Below are 22,645 nucleotides of genomic sequence, written 5' to 3'. Positions count from 1 at the left end.
AAGGAGCGGGGCGGGGGTTGGATGGGTTGGGGGTTCTGAGGGGGCAGTCAGGGGGCGGGAAGTGGGAGGGGTGGATAGGGGGCGGGGGCCAGTCTGTCTGGGGAGACACAGCCTTCCCTACCTGGCCCTCCATACAGCTTTGCAACCCCAATGTGGCCCTTGGGCCAAAAAGTTTGCCCACCCCTGCATTACATACTCTGCTGGCACAGCAGGGGAAAACAGAACGCAACGTTTGGATTTATCTACTAAGGTCCTTGGGGACTTTCCATTGGCCTCTGAGGGATACACTGACCCTGGCTATTCACCTGCTTAGCCCTCACACCAGTAAGGGAGAAGTAATGGGAAAATTTGTTACTTTCCAGACCAGCTCTGTGCATCCCAGCTCAAATAACCACCTCCCATCCCCCACTGGACTGTGCCACCCCCCCAGTGACGGCCATACACCAGGGATGGGAAATCCTCGGGTGGCAGACAATCCAGGCTTGCCACCAGCACCAGCCTCAGCCCTCTGGAGTGAAAGGAAAGGAGACAAGGAGAAGGCGAAGCAGAGGCGTCACAACATAAGGAAGACCATGGGCTCAGTCTTGCTTCTGGTGGTCATGGTTTTTGAACTGGATGAGGGGTGTTGCCTGGACCCCCTAATGGAGGGGGTCCCTTTCTGGTACAGGCTGCACTCCCTGCTCCTTGGTGAGGAGCTCTCTGGCTACAGTCCACTGTAGAAGCGTTGTCACCATTGATGGGGCTCAGGAGGAAGGAAAATGAGCATTTCAAATGACTGACTGTGGCTAAAACAGAATCTATTATTTACTGACTTACTCCTAGGAGGTAGAATTGACTCTCTTTCTGTAGAAGAGATGTCCAGTGCCCAAGCATTCTATTGCTGTCTACACAATAAACTCAGATAATACCGAGCGGTCTTTCCCTTTGCAATTCTTTCATGAACAGTAATATGATCCGGGAGACAAAACAAGGGCCAAGATCAGAAAGGCAATATTTCAAATGGTGTCACACACTTCTCATGCCCCTTCCCACGCCTCCAAACATTTGCAATGGAACACAGTGAATGAGTAAACAGATATGCGATGGCTTGTCAAAGTTATTTAACACTAAATGCCGTTTGTGTGTGCGAAGACGGGTTTGCAGGGGTGTTCCCGGTGTCCCTGGACATGATTATCTGGGCTAGAATACTGCCTGTTGACCCCATTATCCCCCATTATCCCCATTATACCACCATCTCCCAGAACTCTGCAGAAGGTCTTAAACTCCAAACCACACATTGCGGGCCTGATTTTGAAACAATTTAGGGATGCAGTTTTATACACAAAAAACACAGACCCAGTTGTGTGCCTAATTTGCATGCAAAATGACTGCAATTCCACAAGCAATTCAAGTAAGGGCATCCTCCTGTGGCTAATCAGAAGTATTTGCATGTGTGATTAGCCACGTTCTGCATCTGATCTCCTGTAAATCAATATTCTGGGCTGGCACACACCTGAACACGATCAGGCCAGTCACCTCTCTGCTCCTCACTGTGATGCCAAGAAAAGCAGACAGAGCTGCGGTTTCAGGAAGCAGTTCAAATAACATTTTCACAATGCATTGAAGGTTTTCTTCAGACCAAGTTATTTATCTGTGCAATCCTTTTTCTACAATATCCCTTTAGAGGAGCTGAACGATTCTCCCCCATGGCTGCCTTCACCAGCCTGCTCCTTGACAGGGGTCTCTGCACCATCATCAATGTAATTCTTTCATTTGAAAGAACCTTTGAATCCCTCCCCATAGGGTTACTCTCTCACTGGCCCCATTTGTTGTCCTTCTCCTCCCTTCGTGGTTCACCCCTCTCCCCACAGCTCCTCCATTTCCTTTGTTGCCTCTATGGTTCCTCTGCCCATTCCCCATCACCCCCCTCTTCACCAATCCCCGGATGCAGGAAGTGGTCTCCCCTCAGCCTCCACACTCCAGGTAGCAGTTTTGTATCGCAGCAGACTGTCCCACACAACCTCTATCAGCTGCAAGGCCAGTTCTGTAACGCTCATATTGGGAAGCACTTACTTTGATGGGGCTGCTTATGACAGGCTAGGACTACACTTAAAACGTATACCGGCATAGCAACATTGGACATGGACGTGTATAAACCACACCCCAACAGACACAGCTATGCCGACAAACCCCGCGGTGTAGACACAACTGTGTCGATGGAGCAGTGCTTCTGTCAGCGTAGACAATGTCTTTCTGGGAGCTGGTGTTCCTACACCCTCCAAAAAGCTCCTTCTATCAGTGTGCACTGTGTGTACATGGAGCCCATGGTCTTCCTTATGTTATGTATGCTTAAGCCCCTTCGCTTTCAGTTTAAACTGATTTTTACCAACAAAGTCCTGGGTTTTAAAAAAGTATTATTCATTTCATCCTACTTTAGTATCATTGAAATTAGGGCTGTCAAGCGATTAAAAAAATTAATTGTGCTTAATTGTGCAATTAATTGTGCTGTTAAACAATAACAGAATCCCATTTATTTATTTTTGGATGTTAACTACATTTTCAAATATATTGATTTCAATTACAACACAGAATACAAAGTGTACAGTGCTCACTTTACAATTATTTTTATTACAAATATTTGCACTGTAAAAAAAGAAATAGTATTTTTCAATTCACCCAGTACAAGTACTGTAGTGCAATCTCTTTCTCATGGAAGTTGAACTTACAAATCTAGAATTGCAGTATGTACAAAAAATAACTGCATTCAAAAATAAAACCATGTAAAACTTTAGAACCTACAAATCCAGTCAGTCCTATTTCTTGTTCAGCCAATCACTCAGACAAACAAGTTTGTTTACATTTGCAGGAGATAATGCTGCCTGCTTCTTGTTTACAATGCCACCTGAAAGTGAGAACAGGCATTCGCATGGCACTGTAGTAGTCAGCGTTGCAAGATATTTACATGCCAGATGCGCTAAAGATTCATATGTACCTTTGTGCTTCAGCCACCATTCCAGAGGACATGCGTCCATGCTGATGATGGGTTCTGCTGGATAATGATCCAAAGCAGTGCAGAATGATGCATGTTGATTTTCTTCATCTGAGTCAGATGCCACTAGCAGAAGGTTGATTTTCTTTTTTGGTGGTTCAGGTTCTGTAGTTTCTGCATTGGAGTGTTGCTTTTTTAAGACTTCTGAAAGCATGCACCACACCTCATCCCTCTCAGATTTTGGAAGGCACTTCAGATTCTTAAGCCTTGGGTCAAGTGCTATATCTACCTTTAGAAATCTCACATTGGTACCTTCTTTGCGTTTTGTCAAATCTGCTGTGAAAGTGTTCTTAAAACGAACAACATGTGCTGGGTCATCATCTGAAATGGCTATAACATGAAATATATGGCAGAATGCGGGGCAAACAGAGCAGGAGACATACAATTTTCCCCCAAGGAGTTCAGTCACAAATTTAAAAAACATTTTTTTTTAATGAGCATCATCAGCATGGAAGCATGTCCTCTGGAATGGCGGCCAAAGCACGAAGGAGCATATGAATGTTTAGCATATCTGGTATGTAAATACCTTGCAATGCTGGCAAAAGTGCCATGTGAACATCTGAACATTTCTGGTAACATTGTAAATAAGAAGCAGGCAGCATTATCTCCGTAAATGTAATCAAACTTGTTTGTCTTAGTGACTGGCTGAACAAGAAGTAGGACTTAGTGGACTTGTAGGCTCTAAAGTTTTACATTGTTTTGTTTTTGAGTGAAGTTATGTAACAAAAAAATCTATATTTGTAAGTTGCACTTTCATGATAAAGAGATTGCACTACAGTACTTGTCTGAGGTGAATTGAAAAATACTATTTCTTTTGTTTATCATTTTTACAGTGCAAATATTTATAATAAAAATAATAATATAAAGAGAGTAGTGTACACTTTATATTTTGTGTTGTAATTGAAATCAATATATTTGAAAATGTAGAAAAACATCCAAAAATATTTAATATATTACAATTGGTATTCTGTTCCTTAACAGTGCCATTAATTGCAATTACATTTTTTGCGTTAATTGCTTGAGTTAACTGCAATTAATCGACAGGCCTAATTCAAAAATATAAAAAATAACTTGTTTTATTAGGAAAATACAATATTTTGCATGATCTATATCTATTATGACAATACATTAATCTGTGTGTATATGCAAAGCTCCCTGGTGAAGTAAGGCTATGTATTAGTCTAGAAGATACACACAATAAACTAACAGGCACACATGCAAGCTCTGAAGTGCAGGCGCATCTCATTCCCACCACATACACATTTCAAGTGGTTAGCACTCAGTGTGAACTCTGGGTCACTCAAACGGGAGGAGAAATGAATCACCAAAAATATCAGAAGCCTATCAGACTTTTCTCCTTGCTGGGTGTTGTGAATTTGCTCTCCACAGTGCGTGTCCCCAAAACAGATTCCCACAATATTGTCAAGGTTGAATGTATCCCATTCCTATTGCGTCTCACTCTGACCCATGGAGAAGTTGAGGGCTCCATAATTTTGTAAGCCCTGAAAGAAAGCACTTGAATTTAACCCTGTCAATGCTGGCATTTCCAAGAGTCTGTGCAGGAGGAAGGGGGCGAGTGTTGTATATAATGAGGATCCAGGCTCACTCAAGCCTAACGCTTGAGGGCTTGTTCAGTCCTGCTCATTGGGGCCGTAGATTTGGGAGAACCCACACCTAGGCTTTTGTACACATTCACATGTTTGTGAACAGTTCACATGTCAGACAAGCCTGCGCAGGAATGTTGCAACAGACCAATGGTCTCTCGAGTCCAGGAGCCAGGACTAGGAGGCAGTGCGGACCAATGGATAGAGTTCTAACCTCAGCCCTGCCACTGACTTGTTGCAAGACCTTGGGCAAGTTACTTCCCCTTTCCTGTACCTCAGTTTCCCCAAATTAAAATGAGTGAATGTCCACAATGTGAATAAAGGTTGCAAAATCAATGATGTTTCATTTTGCTATATCTGGATTCCACTGGGCTAACAGCCACCTTCCAGCTGGCACACAATTCTTCTTTCCAAAGGGTCTGGCTCTTCCATCCCCTCCTCTGCTCTGGCAGATGAGAAGCTGCGGTTACCTCACAGTAGGGAGGTTTAGAGATGATTACCTAGTCCCCTGCCATTGCTTCAGCTGCTCCTCACTGGGAATGAACAGATGGCCTTCCTGAGCCCCCGTAGTTACCAGTGCTCCCTGGAAGTGCCTGCCATCTCTTGCTGAGGTGAAAAGGAAGGGATTTTTGGCCAGATAAACTCTTAGTGAAACTCCATATACAGGGTGAACAGCACAAGGCTCACCCACCATTTTAGAGCACCTTGAGCCCCAAGGTGGCTCTCACTTGTACTGGGGGCTGAAATGGCCTCCATCATCCCCTAGGACTGGGGGATGGCAAGGATGGCATAAAGCCAGCTGTGCCCCCCTCACTGGGGTCCTAAGCTTAGCTCCTCTGATTGTTCCCAAGAGCTTTGGAGAGGAAGGAAGGCCCAGTTGTTAGGGTGTCGGCTTAGAACTGAGAAGACCCAGATTCAATTTCCTGCTTTGCCACAGATTTCCTGTCTGACTTGGGCAAGACACTCAGTCTCGCTGTACAGAAGGGGAACTGAGGCACAATGGAATTAACAGCACTGCCCTGGCCCTGTGGGAATGTCTACACCGCACCTGGGAGTGAGGCTCCCAGCCTGGGTCTATAGACTTGTGTAGGTGGGACTCATCCTAGCGTGCTAAAGAGAGCTGTGTAGTGGCTGGAGCTCAGGCTCTCAGGCATCTCCCTCAGGCTCAAGAGCCCAAGCCATGTCTATACAGCCGTTTGTAACGTGCCTTGTGTACCCGGGCTGGGAGGCTCACTCCCAGAGACAGTGCAGGTGCGCCCACAGGGGTGTTGTGAGGATAAATACATGACAGCCTGCGAAGTGCTATGAGATCTACCGATGAGAAATGCTATAGAAGAAGTAGGGATTATTAACTAACATGTAGCTAATTGTACTATTACAAGGGTGGATTCTGAAAAGCTCGACATGCCCCACCTTAGCGTCTTTGCTTCAAGACCCAGCCCCCACCTTACAATAGCGCCAAGATACAACAGCACTCACGCATGGGGCTGCAACGCCGCCCACACCAATTTGGCCTGGCTGCTCCTCTGTCATGAGCATCATCCAGCTGAGAACCCCATACCACTGAATTACTCTTATGACAGGAAGATCCCCTACTTTTGGGTGCCATACGACTGTCACAAAGCCTAGGTCTGCAGCAATAATCAGTAACATTCATTTCTAGGTTTTAGAGTAACAGCCGTGTTAGTCTGTATTCGCAAAAAGAAAAGGAGTACTTGTGGCACCTTAGAGACTAACCAATTTATTTGAGCATGAGCTTTCGTGAGCTACAGCTCACTTCATCGGATGGCAACGGGCTTTGTTGCAAGGATAAGTTCCTGGGTTAGTGGTTCTGTTGTGTGGTATGTGGTTGTTGGTGAGTATTTGCTTCAGGTTGCGGGGCTGTCTGTAGGCAAGGACTGGCCTGTCTCTCACAAATCTTGAACCACTAACCCAGGAACTTATCCTTGCAACAAAGCCTGTTGCCAACTGTGTCCACATATCTATTCAGGGGACACCATCACAGGGCCTAATAACATCAGCCACACTATCAGAGGCTCGTTCACCTGCACATCCACCAATGTGATATATGCCATCATGTGCCAGCAATGCCCCTCTGCCATGTACATTGGTCAAACTGGACAGTCTCTACGTAAAAGAATAAATGGACACAAATCAGATGTCAAGAATTATAACATTCATAAACCAGTCGGAGAACACTTCAATCTCTCTGGTCACGCAATCACAGACATGAAGGTCGCTATCTTAAAACAAAAAAACTTCAAATCCAGACTCCAGCGAGAAACTGCTGAATTGGAATTCATTTGCAAATTGGATACTATTAGTTTAGGCTTAAATAGAGACTGGGAGTGGCTAAGTCATTATGCAAGGTAGCCTGTTTCCTCTTGTTTTTTCCTACCCCCCCCCCCCCCCAGATGTTCTGGTTTAACTTGGATTTAAACTTGGAGAGTGGTCAGTTTGGATGAGCTATTACCAGCAGGAGAGTGAGTTTGTGTGTGTATGGGGGTGGGGGGGATGTGAGAAAACCTGGATTTGTGCAGGAAATAGCCCAACTTGATTGTCATGCACATTGTGTAAAGAGTTGTCACTTTGGATGGGCTATCACCAGCAGGAGAGTGAATTTGTGTGGGGGGGTGGAGGGTGAGAAAACCTGGATTTGTGCTGGAAATGGCCCACCTGATGATCACTTTAGATAAGCTATTACCAGCAGGACAGTGGGGTGGGAGGAGGTATTGTTTCATATTCTCTGTGTATATATAAAGCCTGCTGCAGTTTCCACGGCATGCATCCGATGAAGTGAGCTGTAGCTCACGAAAGCTCATGCTCAAATAAATTGGTTATTCATTTCTAGAGGAGATAGCAGATGCAACTCCTGTTGCAAAGCTTGAACACAGTGTCTCAAGGAAGAGAAGAGGGGTTTATGATTTAACTGCGTCATTGGGAATGCTCGCCCAAATCCGCTGAGTAACCTGGATTACATGGAGTGGGAAACGTTTCTGTCAGGAGACAAAAAACCCCAGAGGACACGACCATTAATTGAGCCAGTGTCCCCATGGCTTCAAATGTGCAGAAGTGTCAGCCAGAGCCAGCTCTCCTCTCCAGCCTGAGAGGGAGGGGACAGCAGCTGTTAATATAGCTTCTCACCTCAGCCACTGGGAGAGCACTTGGCAGAGGCAACGTTATTGCAGGTGTACTTTCTTCTGTGTTTTAAACGAATCTCCTCATTTACCTGCCAGGCCATGAATAAGCACCTTCTAGAGAAGCAACTAAACGGGCCCCGGCCTTGGCTGCCTGGACAGGTCTCCACTGTAGGTCAGCTCACCACAGCGCCGTTCAGGTGGTAACGGGAGCTCAGTGTGGGCTAGCCAGGAACTTCCCACGTGGCTGGAGGTGGGCCAGAAGCAGGAAGGCTGGAGTCCAGTTCAGACTGAGCTCCCCCAGCATGTGAGGTGTTATTTGGAGTACCGGGTCAGGGTTTCGCAACTGCACACCCAGGTACACACCCAGCCACCAGGCAGCTGAGCATCAGGCAGAGTGTCTCAACCCAGGCTGGCTAAACCAAGAGCAAGACAGCACAGCGACAGATACAAACCACTTATCCTCATGCAAAGGGGTTGCTCTACATGGAGGCTGAGGTTGCATGCGCCTCTTGAACCATCGGGATGTCCACAGCCCGGTCAAATGAATCCAACCCCCAAGGTCTCTGGCATGGTTTTATGAGCCCAGGGGGGTGAGGGGTGGGGGGGTCAGGGATGGCAGCAAGTGGGAGGGAACAGCTTTCCTTCCTCTGAGGAAACCAAAGCTACGCAGTGTTCCCCACCAACTCCCCCACCTCATCTCCTTGGCTGGTGTGGTGAGAGCTCCCCCTGCTGTTTCAATCTCCTGCCCCAGCTGTAAGGAAATCCAAATAAAGAGACTATTACAAAGGGATCAGGGCGTTGGTTTTGGGGGGGACCTGAATGTGGGCTGGGGATTCCTGAATAGACTCCAGCTGTGCACAGTCTCATTCTCTCTAGCTAAAGCTTTGGGCACTGAAATCACTGCCAACATCATTCTTTTGTATTTGCGTGATTTGCACAAACTCAGACGCTCTCTTCTGTTTACTGCAAAAGCCGTCTGGAACTAATTACCCATGGACCCTCCCTAGGATCCGCTGAGGAGGAAAGGTACAGAATGCAAATTTGTTGGCTTCCAATGTAGCCTTTCCAAGGGGCCCATTATTCATCCGCTACAGTGATTCGCTACAAGCAAGCATAGGAGAAACAGGTGTTCATAAATTATTTGAAAACAGGGCAATGGAAAGCAGTAAATAAAACAAAAGATGTCTAGGTTTTAATCTGGCGGTCTCAAAGCACTTTACGAAGAGGACCAGCATCTTTATCCCCAGTTTACAAATGGGGAAACTGAGGCACAGAGGCACAAAGGGACTTGCCCGGAAAGCCAGTGGCAGGAGGAGGAATAGCTGAGCTTTCCAGAGTCCCAGTCCAGAGGCTCTAGATAATAAGACTTCACTTTCTTAGCCTGCTTTTCAGCTGGTGAACAGGTCTGATCGCCAGTTCTGCGTTGCCATGGCAGGTAGACAGGAGGGGGGCCGGAAAACAAGATTTATATTTAGGGGGAAATGTCAAGGTTTCAACATTTGTTTCTATTCCAATGCAGAACAAAACTGAGACCTTCCAGATTTCTCAGTAAAAACCAGGGAGTGCCCATCCCAGAGCAGCCAGTAGCTCAGTGGCCAGGGCACTCATCTGGCATGTGCGAGACCCAGATTTAAGTCCCCACCTTGCCTCATTTGGAGCAGGGACCTGAGCCTTGGTCCCCACATCCCAGGTGAGTGCGCTGACCACCAGCTCTGCTGCTGGAGCTGTTCCACTTGGGATAAATAATTAAGGGATGGACTCCACAGCCCAGTGGTTAGGACACGCACTGTGTGGGAGAGCCTGGTTCAAGTCACTGCTCCAGAGCAGGGATATGATCCTGAGTCTGCCACAACCCAGTGGAGTGCATCAGTCACTGGGCTATTCTGGGGCATGGCTCCCCCTCTCTTGTCCCCCTGCCTGTCAGAGCTGGTGAATCAGTATTGTCCTACACACAATGGTCCATGGTGGAGTTCCCCACCAAGCCTACTAGGGAGCCCTACGCTCTCTGGGTGAAATTCACCTCTCTCTGCAAACAGACCTTTGTGCAGGGAGTTAAGTGAGAATTGGGGTGTCTGAATTCACCACCCCCCTCAACCTGCAGGCAGGCCCAGCCCTCTCATGCCCTGGAGATGCTGGGGGTTCCCAGCAGAAGTACAGATCTGATGGCCCCTTACTTGACCTACCCCCGTGGCTCTCTCCAAACCAGCCTGCTCTGAGCCAATGCATGGTGTGCAGTCGCAGCCAAGGTGACCCTTGCCAGACAGGCTCTCTGCCAGAGGCCACCCTGAGATGGATCAGGACAAAAAGTAAAGACAAATCTCTGGGATTTGTAAACAAAACTGAAAATGGCCCCTGCTTTGGGCTTTATCCTGGTTTGTCCAGAACACTCAGCCAGTCTCTGCAGTGTCACAGACACTTGGCAGAGGCAGCAGCTTCAAAATTTGTACAAAGAAACAATTGCAAGAGTCAACCAAAGAACAGAGAATGTGTGTGCCCAGAACTCTGGAGAGTCCCAGAGGCCCAGCCTGATTCCTTCTAGATCTGGCCCTGGAAAGGTGTTCACAAATTATTTGAAAACAGGGAAACATAAAGCAGTAAATAAAACAAAAGATGTCTAGGTTTTAATCTGGCGGTCTCAAAACACTTTAAAAGGGGACCAGCATCTTTATCCCCAGGGGCTTTTTACACAGTCCTTTTCTTTCCCACCATGCTTGTCCCTTGTCATGGCTGCTATGGGGAACTACATTTTCCAGCCTTCTTTTACCTCCAGGTTCTGAGAGTCAGTGTCCCCCACCTTCCTGGAGGCAAAGGGAGGTCCAGCCTGCCCTGCCAATGAAACTCCAGCCTGGGCCCTAGCAGGGGTGGCAGGTTTGTAGAAATTTTGTTGGTGCCCAGAACCCACCCCCACCCAAACTCCACCCCCCACCTGCCCAAGGCTCTGGGAGGGAGTTTGGGTGGGGGAGGAGGTCTGGAGTGCAGGCCTTAGGCTGGGGCAGGGGACTGGGGTGCAGGGTGCAGGTTCTGGGAGGGAGTTTGGGGACGGGAGGGGGTGCAGGGCTATGGGTTGAGGGCTGTGGGGTGAGGCTGCAGATGAGGGGTTTGGAGTATTGGAGGGGCTCAGGACAAGAGTAGGGTTGTAGGGGGTGAGAGCTCTGTCTGGTGCTGGGAATGAGGGGTTTGGGTGTGGGAGGGACTCAGGGTGAGAATAGGAGTGTGGGGGGTGAGGGCTCTGTCTGGGACTGGGGGGGGGGCTTGGGGGGTTAGAGAGGCTCAGGGCTGGGGCAGAGGGTTGGAGTGCAGGGGGATGAGGGCTCTGCTGGGGCTGGAGATGAGGGGTTTGTGGTGTTGGAGAGGCCCAGGGCTGGGGCAGATGGTTAGGGTGCAGGGGGATGAGGGCTCTGGCTGGGCCTGGAGATGAGGGCTTTGTGGTGTTAGAGAGGCCCAGGGCTGGGGCAGATGGTTGAGGGTGCGGTGGGGGGTGAAAGCTCTGGCTGGGGGGTGGGCTCTGGGGTGGGGCAGGGCTGGGGATGAGTTTGGGGTGCAGGCAGGCTGCTACGGGACAGGGGCCAGAGAGGAGGACTCCCCCCATAGTGCAAGGAATTGTGAAAGTCACTGGAAGACAGGAGGAGAGAATTCTGCATTTATTGGCTCCAAGCACCTTCCTGTAGGCGAAGAGCATCATGGTGGGGAATGTGGGAACAGGAAGAGAACTTCTGTTTCTCTGAAATAGTTAGAAAGTGGCCCTTCAGGAGATTAAGCTGTGTATTGCTCAGATAAGTTAGCTCTGCACACAAGTGTAATGCAGCCTTCTTTAGGTGTGCCACTAAATTGCTTAGCAAAGAAATCTACTGCCCATACTCTGTATGGTGATTTTCAATCACAGGTAACTAGCAAATCAACCCCAATTCCCTCCAGAACAAAGCCTTGCACTGCTCCTGCAGGATGGCTATATCCCTGCCAAATTGGAACTTAAAATCCCCAGCTGTTTGGACTTTAGGGCTGTTCAAAAAAAGGCGGGGGGGGGGGGCTGAATGAACACACATTTTTTTAATATCATGAAAACTATTTTCTTCTTTATCCTTAATTCCAAGACATTTGGGCTGTTTTTGCTTAACTTCCACCAGCATCCCCCAAAATTCCCTTGGGACAGAGACCAAGTCTGGAAAACTTCAGCCCAGAAATCGAAAAATTCAAAAGTTATGGATGAGTGAAAACAGGAGGTTTGGATGGAAACAATTCTGGGGCCTTAAATCTGATGGACTTTGGCCAGCGCTCTGTGATAAGTAATAATCCCAGTTACTTTCCCTGGGAGCTGGACCCCTTGGATAATGCCAGCCTGAGTGAAGAGGGACTGTGATTAAGACACAGGTGGGAAAGAGGCAACAGGAAAAATTTTCAAAAGTGTCTAAGTGACTTAGGAGCCTAAGTCTCACTGAAAATCACTGGTACTTAGGCTCCTGAGTCACCTACCTGCTTTTGAAAATCCCTGATGTTTTTAGAGCTGGTTATTTATGTGTTGACTAATTTATTCTAATGGCTTAGCCTATGGGCACATCACATTAATAAGAAACCAGACTTCATCCCCTGCTGTCTACTTTTGCTATGGATAGTAAACCCTAACCTGACCCTCCTTACTCACATATATAGCCCCATTCGAGTCAATGTGACAATTACCATGAGTAAAACAAGCAGGAGTTAGCTCTGAGCTACTCCCTGATCCAACTCCCTAGGGGGAAAAAAACCTCTCCAACATTGTCTCCTATTGTACGTCTAGCATTGATCCTGGAACTGCATTACATTTCCATCTAGCATTTCAGCCAGGCCTTCTTGCTTCTGTTATCCACAGAAATGTCAGTGGATTGCATAGAGTGCTGGGAGAGAATTTGCTCAAGCAATGAAAGAGCTGAGTAAGAGGCGATAAAGAAAAGTAACAAGTCCATTTAAGAAAACGAGTGGCTCAAGGTGCCTGCTGACCAGGCCCATACAGCCATCTTTAACATCCCTGTGAGCGTTATCATAATTCAACCCTTTTCCACGGAATGCATCCGATGCAGTGAGCTGTAGCTCACAAAATATGCTCAAATAAATGGGTATGCTCAAATAAATGGGTTAGTCTCCAAGGTGCCACAAGTCCTTCTGTTCTTTTTGCATAATTAAACCAGTGACTGTTAAATGAATGAATAGATCATGTGGGGGCCACACTGGGAAGCAGGCGGTAATTGCACTGTTCTTTGTAGAGACACCTGAATACTCAAAGGATTAACTCATTACAAAAAACACCGTCTGGAGATACTTTCATCTTGCCCTGTACCTGTGTCTAATGAACCTTGACGCACAGACCATGCTGAGAACAGAATCTAGCCTGGAAAAAACCCAACCTGTATAGGATGGGACCTATTTCTGCCTTTTGCTGCCTTTTTAATGAGGATATTGACTGGAGGTGATGGTGACATCTGAAATATGCCAATTTTATTTACTGTGTGGGAGACCTAAATAACCAGAGACTTATGGGAATTGGAACCCCTATTTTCCTATTTACCTGATAAACAACTAATTCATTTCCCCCAGAACTTGTTCTTGGGATCTGCCCAACCATTTTTGCTGAAACTTTCCAAAAGAATTCAGCCTGAGGCAGACACCCAACACGGAAAACGTAGCTTGAATGGTTAAAGTCTGGCCAAGTTATAGGCAACTGAAAAGGGGGTTTTATCATGGGAAGCATTAGGCATCATTTACTCTAGGCATTGCTGCATCATGTGCCACCTATAATTGATGGGTCTGCAGTCACAGCACCAAGGATAAAAATTACAAGGACCCCGTGTCCTCATGGCACAAGCTGATCGCCTGCTGGGAGCAGGAAGGAATGTGCCCAGTCCCTTTATGGTGTAGTACTTTTTCACCATAGGAGGGCAACAGGAACAAGTGGGTCTCAGTCCTCCTCCTTCACTTTCATCAGCCTCTTCTCCTTTTCCATGACTTGCTATGTCTCTCTGTCCCAGCTAGTGCAGAAGGGGAGCGTGTGGTGCTGCTACCCATTGAGCCATCCTCCCTTCCACCCCAACGGAAACAAACTCAGGACTGTCTGACTGACACCTATTGTGAATGATTCTCTCTCCCCCTAGAGCTGAAGCAAATGGCTGTGGTGACAGCCCCATGGTGTAATTGCCCGCTGTTCACATGTTCTTCTGATTCTGATTGCCTTGTTTATGCCAGTGAGTGGGTAGCAGGTGTCAGAATCTTTTCGTGCGCAGCCGTATCCTGTATGCAGGGCTTCTATGAATGCAGGGATTTGCATATTTCTGCCTCTTGCTTCCTTTTTAATAAGGATATTGAAGGGAGCAATAGATGGCAGATGGAACTGAGGTCTGGAATTCTGTGCAGCTATGCCATGTGCTGCCTTGAATATCTGAGCAATCACTTTTATTTCTGAGCAATCACTTTAAAGTTAACCATTTGCTTAATGGCAGGGAGAGTTGTCTGGTGGTTAAAGCATACGACTGGGAGCCAGGACTCCTGGGTTCTGTTCCTGGCATTGTCAGTGTGTGATAGTGGGCAAGTCACTTAAGGCCTGATTTTCCAAAATGTGCCCTAAATCTGGATGACTCCATTTTGGGCATTAAACTCAATGTCTCTGGAGCCCAATTTTCGAGGGGGACGAACACCGGCAACACCAACCCTCCTTGGCTGGTGGAGCTGGCCAGTGGCCCTGCTCCCCTAGCTCCTACACTTTTGTACAATGGAAGAAACCTTATATGAAGCATAACGACTTGGAAACACACATGTACATCTTCTCCATCTCTCACTCACTCACACACTTCTCCTCTCTGCCTCTCTCTCTCTCACACACACGCACTAATCTGCTGCATGCTGAGTCTGAACCGCTTCATGTGAAATGGAAAGAAAAACCCCTGGGAATTCCATCTCACCCTGCAGCTGTGAATGGAATAAGCCCCTGAGCACAGACTCAAACCAATTTACACACTTAAGATACAAAACGGGGCTGCTGATTCCCAGGGAGTGTTCCCATCCATTAGTCACAGAGGCTTTCTCACCGCTGTATTTAGCATGGAATGCTCTCTGCTGCAGACACTCTGCCATACAACACACAAGCAGGCAGGGCCTGGCCTGCGTGGCCTAGTTACGAGTCACAGATTTGCCTTCCAACCATGCAAAGGGAGCTTATAAGATACAGCAAGAGGGGAAGCACATGCAACTGGACTAAAGCAAATGACTCGTAGCCAGGAATTCATCCAATGAATTTAGCCTCTTCTTCTGTTTGTGGATTGTCCTTAGCAGTTTGTAATTTTCTCAAAGCAGAGTCACTATCTCTGGATAGGTTTCAGAGTAACAGCCGTGTTAGTCTGTATTCGCAAAAAGAAAAGGAGTACTTGTGGCACCTTAGAGACTAACCAATTTATTTGAGCATAAGCTTTCGTGAGCTACAGCTCACTTCATCGGATGCATACTGTGTGCATCCGATGAAGTGAGCTGTAGCTCACAAAAGCTTATGCTCAAATAAATTGGTTAGTCTCTAAGATGCCACAAGTACTCATTTTCTATCTCTGGATACTTTCTGGGAATCAGGGTTGGATCTGCCCCTCATTCCATTCGATATTCAATACTCAAGCTGTGTTGGTTAGTTTTGAATGGACTCAGACCTCAGGTCACATGGTGTTGTCCCTACCCTAAGTGGACAAGGTAACTCTCAGAGTCAGATTTCAAGTGTGGAGATTTACGTTTACAACTTTGAAATTCTTTCTGCATTTTTTCCTCCTATTCACTCAAAATTCCTTGCTTCTCTAAACGTTCCTGCCAGCAAACTGGCTGCTTAGGGAAGCCTGTTAAAGATATTTTGGTGCCTAAAGATGCAGAAAGGCACTTAGGTGAGATTCTCCAAAGCACCTATGCTCCATTAGGTATCTGTAGGCACCTAAATACCTTTAACAATCAGCCCCTGGTCTCTTTGTAGAAAGCGAACATATAAGGATCATGCACTCGGATGAAGCATATTAATTTTAAAACTGGAACAAATACCTGTGACCATTCCTGGGTGGTATTCCTCCCTAGGATAATACCTTGACTAGACGTATCCTTTCCACATGCAGTGAGACAGCCACAGGCATGCCTATGGTGCAGTTCCCTCTCTGTCAAGCCAGCCTTGTTCCTACTGGAGTGAGAGCAGAGCAGCAGCACCATGAGGTTATTACTCACATTGGTTGAATATGGGGGTCGTATTTTGGCTGCAATGCTTAGAGAATCTACAGGATTCCATTACTCCACAGTGATATCCCACCAGCCGGAGAGCCAGGCAATACACACAGCCATCTAGATAGCTCGCGAGCGCAACTCAGGCCACTGCAAGCTACAGACATGGAGACTATTCTGCCTCGTAATGACTAGCAAGGAGCTGCTTTGCCGGAGGAAACTCAAACAAAGAGCACTTGTGATGGTAACTGTCCGGAAAGAGCCAGGGAACGCGGTGGGGCTCGGCAGGCTATTGGCACTGAGAATGGAGGGAAAACAGTAACAAGGAAAGCATGTGAACATATAACGGGATCAAGAAAGGCAATGAAGGGATGATTCCTTGTCATGTACTGAGGGGCAGAGCTGGGCTAGAGGGAAAGGTTGGAGTCCTAACTAGGGTCAGTAGTTAGGTCAGATCAGCGTGCTGGATTATTTTTAGTTTCTGTCCTGTCTCTTGTGGATAATATTAGACAGTGAGCTTCTGCCCTCCCACATAGATACCTGCAGGAAGGGTACAAACCTAGCTCAAGAATTACTGCCCATTGTCCTGGGCCACCCCAAGGCTAGTTAGTGGGAAGGCACAGCTGCTCTTAGGAGATGCAGTGGGCTGGAAATGCTTAGTGTCTAGTGTGTGCTCACTAGCAGGCACACACATGCCCTGGTTTCATAAAAAGGGACACTTACCAGCGCAAAAGATACACGAGTCTGCACGCACGCACACACAGACAACTGAGGCCACGTTACCGCCTGTCCCTGCTGCAGGAGCACTCAAGAATAAAAATCCAAACAAGTCTCCTCAGCAGCCACAAGCCAGAGACTCCATTAGCTAAACGCACGCAAGGGCCAGCCCTGACTACTCTCCGGCACCTCTGTGCTTTCCAGACCCATGCAGGTACTAGGGCACATTGCTGTGACTTTTACAAGCCGCTGTTTTTTCTTACCAGGGTACCATGCAGCCCACAGGCTTTGCTGCATCCATCCAGCCCGTGCGCTACGGTCAGTTCAGCCCAGCAATAGCCTGTTTTTCACATTGTGACAAGGCTGCAGCCACCTCCGACTTCCTGCTTGTTCCTGTGTTGTACTCACCCCACCGCCTCTCAGAATTCCACGGGGACAGCAGGGACAGAACTAGGAGCTCTCTGCTCCAAACACACAGCTCCTGCCTCTCGGGCTCAGTTAGAATCCGCATGGGCTACTAGCAGTATAGGGCCTATGACATACAGCTGAAGAGTTTCAGTTCCATCCACTAGCGGGCAGTGGTGCACATACACACTAGCCAGTTAATTACATTATCATTAACACACTCATGTGAGGGCTGACATTCCCAGCAAGGATCTGAGGGCACAAAAGCACTCATTACAAAGACCCAGGTTTCACTGCGGCAATGTGTTCTCTCCTCCCCACACTGTGGGTCCTAGATTTTGTAAGGCCCCATTCTTACCAGTTTGGTTTTGTCCATGGCAGCTAGGACAGCAGTGTTCAGGACTTCCAGAGCAGAAAGCACATGTCTGTATTCTCCCAGGTGTTCCGAGAAATAATCTGGAGTGGGACAGACAATTAAGATTAGATTTCAAAGCAATTCCGTCAAGGCCTGTCTCCATCCTGCTATTTCCTAGGAAACCTGCTGCCGGGATGTTATTTTGTCCTGTGCCCTCACCTGGAATGGCAGCTGAGGATCATTTTCTACACAGCAGGCATTTGCAGTGCCAGACATAATGAAACAAGATCAAAACTGCTGTCTGCTAACTCATGTTAATCGCATTGAAATCAGCGCAATGACTCCAGATTGACACCCATGGAATAAAGCAAAACACCCTTTCCTTCCCAGGGATCAAAATGTCCCACCCAGGGGCAAACTCCATGCTTTCCAACTTGCAGAGTTCCTGCAACATCATCCTGTCACAACTGGATGAGATGCACAAATAGGAACGGCCAGACTGGCTCAGACCCGAGTGTCCTGTCTCTGCCAGTGATCCTGCAAAGCAAGAAACCTGGGCAATTCCGAAACAATCTTCCCGGACTAATTCATTTAGAAGTACCGAACTGGCGGCCCTACTTACCACACAACTTCTCTGTCTCTAAGTTGCTGCAAGAAACAGAAAAACAAACTCTGGTTAGAGGATGGGTCAGGTCTCAAGAGAAACAGCTGCTGCAACGGGCCAACTGAGAACTGCGGACGCGAGGCCCTAATGAACTCTCTAGTTCACATGCTGTTCATCAGCATGTTTTTAAAAGCTCTACTTAAAAAACAGATGAGTTATACAAGGGTTCAGCAGGGGCCTGATTCTGAGAGTGGTTCGACCCCTGCTGCTCCCAGCCACCTCCAAGGCAGCAGCAGGAGCTCAGGAGCCATGGATCAGGTTGCAATGTGTTAACTTTGTCCTGGTTTTCTATGCAAGCCAATCGCTCTGGTTCTCAGGGTGAAATTTCGAATGGTAACCAGGAGGTGGCGGGTTCAAAGGGCCAGGTTCTAACGTCTCCCACGGCAATTCCCCCACTCACGTACTAGCTCTCTTACTAGTAGTTACGCTGACAGACTCTAGCCCGCAGCCAGAATCAAACCTGGGACCTCTGGAGCTTAATGCGTCATGAGCTAAAAGACACACCTCGCTTAGCCAGGGCTGGAGCAGGCTCATCATGCGTTAGGTGGCCTAGCTGCCACTAGCGGGGGACAGCACCCCACACCGAAGAGGCAGAGGTTACAGGGCTGAGCTGTGCTGAGTACAAACCTGCTTGAATCACGCCCCAGCATGTAATGTACACATCGCTTGTCCGAGCCTCACCTCCAGCAGCGCTGCTGGCCCCTCCCGGCCCCTTCCTGCCGAGGGTAGCATCTCTCAGGTTTTAGTACCCTCTTTCACCCTGTCTTCAGCCTGGGAGGCATACACTTCACCAGCCTAGCTGGAGACAGGCAGGAGGTATTCCCCAATTAACAGCTTCCCCACTGGTTCCCCAAGAGCCCTTGGCATGCGTCTTCTCTTTGCCATTCCCTGCTGGTGTCCCAATTACCACCCCCTTTGATTTCACCCTGTGCAGCAGGCAGGGTGATACCACACAGCGCATGGAGGTGCACACAGCATTTATGACAAAATCTTACCGCTATTTAACTCTTTGCCTATGGGGAGACAGGAGCTCATGGCCAGCCTGGGTCCCCCCATTCTGGCCCCTTCATCTCCCAGGCAGATAATGCCTCCTCCCTCCCATCTCTTCCCCTCCTCTCCTCTCCTCTCCTCTGTCCTCCGCAGAGGAAACATGCTGGCGGGGCGCTAGCAGGGAAGCACTGAGAGCAGAGAGGTGACAGTCAACCCACTGCCTACCCTCAGTGCCAGTGATACAGGGAGGAGTCACTGCAGAGGAAAATCCTGCTCAGTCCTGCATGCATGAAAGAGTCAGTAGTTGGAGCTGGAATAGGGGAATGTGGCAGGGAATCCAAGGCAACCACTGATATTTTCTTATTTTCAATATTGCCAATAAATAAAACTAAGGCAAGAGCTTCTGTCCCCAGCCAGGCACTGTCCAGACCACTGCGGGGGTGGGACAGCAGACCCCATAGTTTGTGAGAAACCACTGCAAAGAGGATCTAGAACCTGGGGGAAAGGTTCTAAAGTGGTACTGTGCACCCGTGTGTTGGCACATGCGTGTGTGTCTGTGTCTGAGTTGCAGGGAAAGAAAGGCACCACCTTTTTCTGCTGTCCATAAATAAGTGTCTTCTTTGTCCTATTTTGAATCTAGAGTAAATTTATGCTAAGAGGCCTCTCCAGACCAAACCAACGGAAATGCAAAGCTGAGTGAAATGCTCCATTAAAAAAATTAGATTAGTGGAAATAATGAGACAAACACAGACTGGTTGGTTATATTTTCTGAGAATTAATTTCATGTCAGAATTCCTCTGCTGATTGCTGACTTACGTGGTTTGTTTAAAGAGAGAGACAGTCAGGCGGTAATATTGCCATCAGATTGCTTTTAGCAGCTACTGTTGTGAGGCTAAACAAATAAAACAATAACACTTTACTTTCTTCATCTCGTGGTGTAGGACGTTTTCCAAAGGATCCCAAAGTACTTTGCAAACTATTATACACAGGGCTGGTAGCACCACTTGTTATTAAGATTGCCCAACACTACCCATTATAAGGCCCAGTTTTCAGCTGCATGTAATTTTGCCAAATTTTAACCATTTGGGCTGAACTATGTTGGGAAATTTCAGCTAAAATGATTCAGCCGTTTCTGAGAACAAGGCTAGGGAAAAACGCAGCTATGCTGGGGGTTGGGCAAAGCCTCGTTGAAGCTAATGGATGTAACGGTTGCCCTTCATTAAGGGCAAATATGAAAAGCAACTGAGCGCCTTTATGGAATAAATGGCTGAAACAGTAGCATCTATTTCCAAAATACAGGCCACATGCAAGGCTGGAGTAGGAGATGAATCATGCAATCTGAGGAGGTTTTCCCTGGGGTCTGAATGCAAATGCAGGGGCTGGGTATAGAAACACTACAGAAAGATACAGAGAAGGTAGAAAAAAGATGAGGACAATCAAAGACAGACTTGTAGCATGACCCTGAGGAAAAGCTAAGAAAGAAATCTTTTGGGCAGAGTGCTGGCTGGAGAGAGGCTTGGAACTGTGAGTAAAGAAACTGTCTCCTGGGAATCCTTGATTCCCACTGTGTTCAGGGAAATAGGACTTTATGTACATTCTTTGTAATTAAACACAAAGAAACACTTGATTCCATAAATTTCTCCTCTGAATGGAAACAACCTGCAAGATCCTGAATTTTGGTTAACAAACTCCAGTCAAAAGGGGAAACAATACGCTGTTTTGCACATGTTAAAAAGTTCTGGTGACATTTTCTTTGAGGAGATGTAATGCCCCCATGCTTTGGAGCAGGGACTTGCAATTTGACAGGGGCATGGCCTTTGTATGAGAGATATTTCTTTTGCCATCCCTGTCCGTAAAAATTCCCAAATATGACCAAAGTATATGCCTTAAAAAAATTGCAGTTCACACATGCCTAGAGATTTCATTGCTTTTAGCAGCTAAATCCCCATATTGGGCAAGCTGAATAGGACTTTCCCTGCAACTACAGTTCTAGGGTCCGGTGGGCCATGCTGGGTCCAGGCCCAGGCTCAGAGCAGGAAGCCTGTCTCGCCTGTGCCCTCAATGAGACACACTGAGAGGTCCAGGCTCTATGGGGGAGGAAACCACCTGATTTAGATGCAGAGGGGACAGATGCTGGATTTGTGGGGGGAGGGAGCATACTGTGACATGGAGCCAGTCAGATGAGGTGGAAAGTGTTAGTGAAGATTGACAGGGGAGAGGAAAATTGAGATTAGGAACTGCCTGGGCAGGGAGACTGGGAGTGGGAGCTGGGGAATGAAACGTCGAGACCAGGAGCCAGTAGGTAGGGGGAGACTGAGAACCAGTGATAAACTAGGGGCTGACTGGGCCTGGAGAAAGATCTGATGGGGAGCTGGGGTGTGGAGTGTGAACTGAAACAGGCTGAGCAAGGACACGGCAGCAAGAAGCCAGGTGAGGGGGATGGATACTGAGGTTGGATAAGGAGGCTGGGATGCAGATTAGGGCTGGGAGCCACTGGGTATGGGTATGAGGGTGGGGGGGATGGAGGCTGGGATGGGGGAGAGAGACAGATCAGATGAGGATCCAGGACAGGGGGAACTGGGATTCACTGAGCAAGGAGGTTGAGCACAAGGAAATGGAGGTTTGGTGAGGGGAACTGGGAATGGCTGGGCAAGGAGACTGGGATGAGAAGACTGAAGTTGTGGAGACTGGAACTAGCTAGGTGAGGAGAATGGGAGTGAGCGAAAGAGCCAGGGGTGGGGAAGAGACAGGACTGGGACAGGCTGGAGGGGACAGGCAGATGGGGTCACGCTTGGTGGGAATGAGCAGAAGAGACTGTGTGCAGTACAGCACACTCCCCTCCAGAGGCTGGAATGGAGCACCTGATTCCCGAGACTCACCATTCCTTGGCTGTCCGCTCATATCTGTGAAACCCACTGGCTAAGTGTGTCTCACATGCCTCCTGAGCTGGCCCACACACAGGATGACAACCTACTTCTGCTATCGGTTACTCCATTAGCTCAACTGGCAGGTCTGTGCGGTGGTCAGAAGGTTCCAACCTGGCTAATGACCCACGTGGGATTCAATGTAATGCTGTATGAGGGAATTTCTGGGCTTTGGGGAGTTTGTTTTTTTAAAAACTTAGGAAATTACACCCAAAACGCTATGTTAAAAGAACACTGTCAAGGTTGTAAACCCAAGCACTCAAAAGGTAGGAAATGCCAGAATTAAGGTTTCCTTTGCAACATTAATCGAGCCCCATTATGCACATGCACTATGATACAGTCTTCAATCACATGGTCACATAATCAGTGTTGTGTAGTAAAGAAAGCTGTTGTCTGTAACATCCCTGTCTCATTTGTTACAGAAGTTACAGAAGTTAGACGATCTGGGATTTTTTTAAATCAAAGTTGCAGAAGCTATCGGAAGCCAGCATCCCAGGAAAGGGGAAAAAAGTCATAGGCAGGAGTTGTAGACCAAGCTGGATGAGCAAGCATCTCAGAGAGGTGATTAAGAAAAAGCAGAAAGCATACAGGGAGTGGAAGAAGGGAGGGATCA

At 47.7% G+C, this 22,645-nt stretch overlaps 1 protein-coding gene across 3 annotated transcripts in view; it reads right to left on the bottom strand.

Annotated features, from left to right (window-relative positions):
* NECAB3 (N-terminal EF-hand calcium binding protein 3) overlaps nucleotides 1–22,645 on the bottom strand; it is a 108,703-nt gene that overhangs the window by 33,404 nt on the left and 52,654 nt on the right. For all 3 annotated transcript variants that reach the window (XM_073309904.2, XM_073309905.2, XM_073309906.2), the window contains exons 4-5: nucleotides 18,077–18,102; nucleotides 17,458–17,555 (exon numbers count right to left, since the gene is read on the bottom strand). In XM_073309904.2, the coding sequence (XP_073166005.2) occupies nucleotides 17,458–17,555; nucleotides 18,077–18,102 (124 nt within the window). The remainder of the gene's footprint in view (nucleotides 1–17,457; nucleotides 17,556–18,076; nucleotides 18,103–22,645) is intronic.

This window comes from Lepidochelys kempii, chromosome 13, assembly GCF_965140285.1.
Source record: "Lepidochelys kempii isolate rLepKem1 chromosome 13, rLepKem1.hap1, whole genome shotgun sequence".
Lineage (NCBI taxonomy): Eukaryota > Metazoa > Chordata > Testudines > Cheloniidae > Lepidochelys > Lepidochelys kempii.
The sequence above is the reverse complement of the archived record's forward strand: the minus strand, read 5'-3'. Positions and strand labels throughout refer to the sequence as shown.